The 3,209-nt window shown below is 47.2% G+C and overlaps 1 protein-coding gene across 1 annotated transcript; it reads right to left on the reverse strand.

Annotated features, from left to right (window-relative positions):
• Positions 1-1,147: 1,147 nt before the first annotated feature.
• Positions 1,148-2,324, reverse strand: MAA_01281 (tryptophan synthase beta subunit-like PLP-dependent enzyme; the record flags this gene model as incomplete). Its single annotated transcript, XM_007819279.2, has 6 exons — positions 1,148-1,469; positions 1,536-1,596; positions 1,651-1,741; positions 1,795-1,918; positions 1,970-2,063; positions 2,135-2,324. The coding sequence occupies 6 exons, from the start codon at positions 2,322-2,324 to the stop codon at positions 1,148-1,150; spliced, it is 882 nt and encodes a 293-aa protein (XP_007817470.2).
• Between the last annotated feature and the right edge of the window lie 885 nt (positions 2,325-3,209).

The raw sequence follows: 3,209 nt of genomic DNA on the forward strand, positions 1-3,209 counted from the left end.
CACACTTTCTCTTACACTGGTTGGTTCCGCCTCGTCCGTTTTGTTCCTTGACAGGCCTGCTTGAAGGCCATTCCCCAAGTGTTCAGCGTCCTATCCTCAGCAGCTGAAGTACGGTCTGCCAATATTGAGGCTGTTTTATTGTTAGTATGATTTCGTGTACCGGTTCTCTACTCCGGTGGTCGTTGGTCCCGTACGAGTCTCCCCGTTGCCATCGCAAATTTGTAAGCTAGAGATACCGCCAAGGCACGCTATTTATAACAAGCGCCTCCTCATTCTGGATGGTCACGGTTCCCACCACACCAAGTAGTTTATCCAGTGCTGTGATTATCATCCCTTTTGGTACGCGTCCAAATCTTACATATATCCTGCAAGACTACCCCTTGCACCCACAGCTCTAACGTGCAAGGGGTGGCGTAGTATTTTATAATGAAGTGAGACATTTATTAATCAATGAGGTCACATGATTCCCTCACAATTTCAGGCAGGTTATAGTGGGATTGGCAGATTTCCTCCTGCTCATGAAGTCACTTGCAGGTTTTGTTTGGCTGCAAGACGGGCAATGGACTACCAAACCAGGCACAGGGAGAATACTAACCTAGAACCGTTATCCATAGCCAATACCACGTTGCATCAGCTTCAATAAAAGACGAAGGGCCGCTTGGCCAAGCAAACTAACAGATCGCCAGGCAATTTTTGGCGATGGTAAACAAAGAAGCAGCGACACATGGTGGCTGATGTTGTCGGATAATGCCTCTGTAGTGGTGGCTGATGTATATCCACCATTCTAGGCTCATCAACGAATCCAGCCTGCTTTGGGGATTGCCCATACAAGATTGTTAGAAATACGGTGGCACCATTATGGAGATAAAAAATTGTGATGTATTCTTGTCTGTTCTCTCCTGTTGTCTAACTTGAAGAGATGAGGTCTTTTATCTTTACTCCCTAACCACCTGAATTCATCCAGGTGGTTGGCCAGCCTTCGTATTTTGTAACCACAGAGAATCTAACACTACGCTAAGGCGCCGATAGGCGATACCAAATTCAAATCAATTCAGAAGCGCGTATATTGGCCTCTTTCAACCGCTTTTCCTTCAAGACCAAGCGGAGATTTGACACGCACTGTTTCTCAACAATGGTTGGTCTCAGCTCATTCAGAATGTTCGTCAAAGGACTCTGGAGGTAGGTCACAACATAAGAAGACACAGTGGATATTGCCATCTGGCCCGGCCAAGGATGAGAGACTGCCTTCGCTCCTGCGATTCTCAATGAACTGTAACAGTCCCCTGAGATGCAGACCAGAAAATGGACCACAAATGATACCATCCTTCGTGAGTTCAAGGCTGCAAGAGTAGGAATCGTGCCATCCAACCTGCTCAACGTGGTTCACAGCAGTCTGCTGGGAAAGCCCTACCGGGCCAGCGGCGCAGGATCGATCCCCAGGTCCTTGGCCTGTTGTAGTAATGCAGACACTACGGGTAAATTAGCCAACACCATTACCGAAAGGTTGAACTAGGGTATTAATCTTTTAGGCTTACCCTAGTCGGAACACACATGGCTTTGCCACCTTGAAAAATGTACCGAGTCCTAGTATAGCACCTTAATCATACGTCAGTGTATTGATACCACCAGTTCAGGTCATGGTGCAGTCACCTGAAGTGTCCATGCCTGCACAGATAACATTGATTTCTGGCAGCTGCATCAGAATTTGAGGGCCCGTCCATTTCGCATGGGACTTCCAATTCTACATCAAAACCATCAGTTTCGTAACACCACTTCCAGACACTGCGCTCTTACCTTCTCATTCCCATATTGACTTGGGTTGATGACTATCTGTGGCTCCTCGACCTGGGTTTGGGCGGCTCGAACACCACCATGTTCGCCTAGTGCTTCCGGCTGTGACAGACCACCAAGCGGTGTGCTATATCTATAAGCGCCATCTTCCTAGAGCTATGCCCGAGTTCTTACTTACATGTCAATACCGGACGACTGCATCAAATCAGAACCGTACTGCACAGTTGTCTTGGTCTTTGCCGATACCTCACTATCCTGCATGAGGTTGAGAGCTGAGCAGGCAGTATTAGAAGAAATATTATTATCCTGTATATAACTTTGCAGGCAGACTGGGACGCCTTACCTGACATAGAGCTAATGCTAGTGGAGCCTACGGCCATCATCTTCGCGTAGATGCGAACCCCATCCCGGTAGTACGGGTTGAGGCGGTCGGTTATCTCAACCAACGGTAGCGGAGGAGATAAATCAGGGTCGAAATATTTTCGAACAGAATCCGCACCTTTGTACACGTTCAAGAAGTTGTTGTTTGCCATGTTTGTCATTCGGTCGTATTGATATCCCAGGATAGATTTGCAATTGTTGACAATGAATGTGGAGTTGACGACTTGATTTGACACCAGTGGGAGAGGCGCTGCTAAATATACTGACCAGTACCTTAAACTGGTAATTGGACGGGGCCCCGTCCCTCTATTAGTCGCCGTTGAAAGCCACTCCACTCATTCCACGCAGTGGATCCACTCGTGGATTACACGTCCACTCCACTGGCAAAAATCGTAGTGGATTGGCTAATCCATCGAGTCCATTGGAAGATGTCGTGGGTGGATTGGTGTTAGAAATACGGCGGCACAAAATCACGGAGAGAGTTCTATCTTCAAATGTAATTAAGTTGATTATTCTTGTTCTTCTCTTTCGAAGAGTACAGTAGAATGATGCAATCATAAATACTTCTCTTATACTGCTGCCTTCCAGGCAGCAGCATTCTGATTGAATCTTGCCAAAGGCGGTGGCTGCACACAGTGCGGTTCATCACTGGCAGCGCCACAATCTGACAAATTGGTACACGTGATCGCGGGCAGGGGGGCAGATTGCTGTTGCCCCTGGTCACAGGTGACGTTTCTGTTTTTGTCAAAACTACCTGAAAGGGAGCATTGGCTGTTATTCCCAAGTTCCGATTGGCTAATTGTTCAGCCCGTCGAGGATAGGACTCTTGCATGCCCCCACTTTAGTTAGACTTTGCTGAGCTCACCTACACGCGGCCACGGATAAGTTAACTCCATTTCTTTTTCTGTTCTTCAATGCAGAGCTGGTACAAGAAAGATTAATTAATGCTAATAGTCGTGCGACCGCCTTTGTGGATAAAAAATCTCGTATTCTATACGAAGTGGCATGAAAGAGGTAATTCAGCCGAAGGCTGACTC

Source organism: Metarhizium robertsii (genome assembly GCF_000187425.2).
Source record: "Metarhizium robertsii ARSEF 23 chromosome Unknown MAA_Scf_13, whole genome shotgun sequence".
NCBI lineage: Eukaryota > Fungi > Ascomycota > Sordariomycetes > Hypocreales > Clavicipitaceae > Metarhizium > Metarhizium robertsii.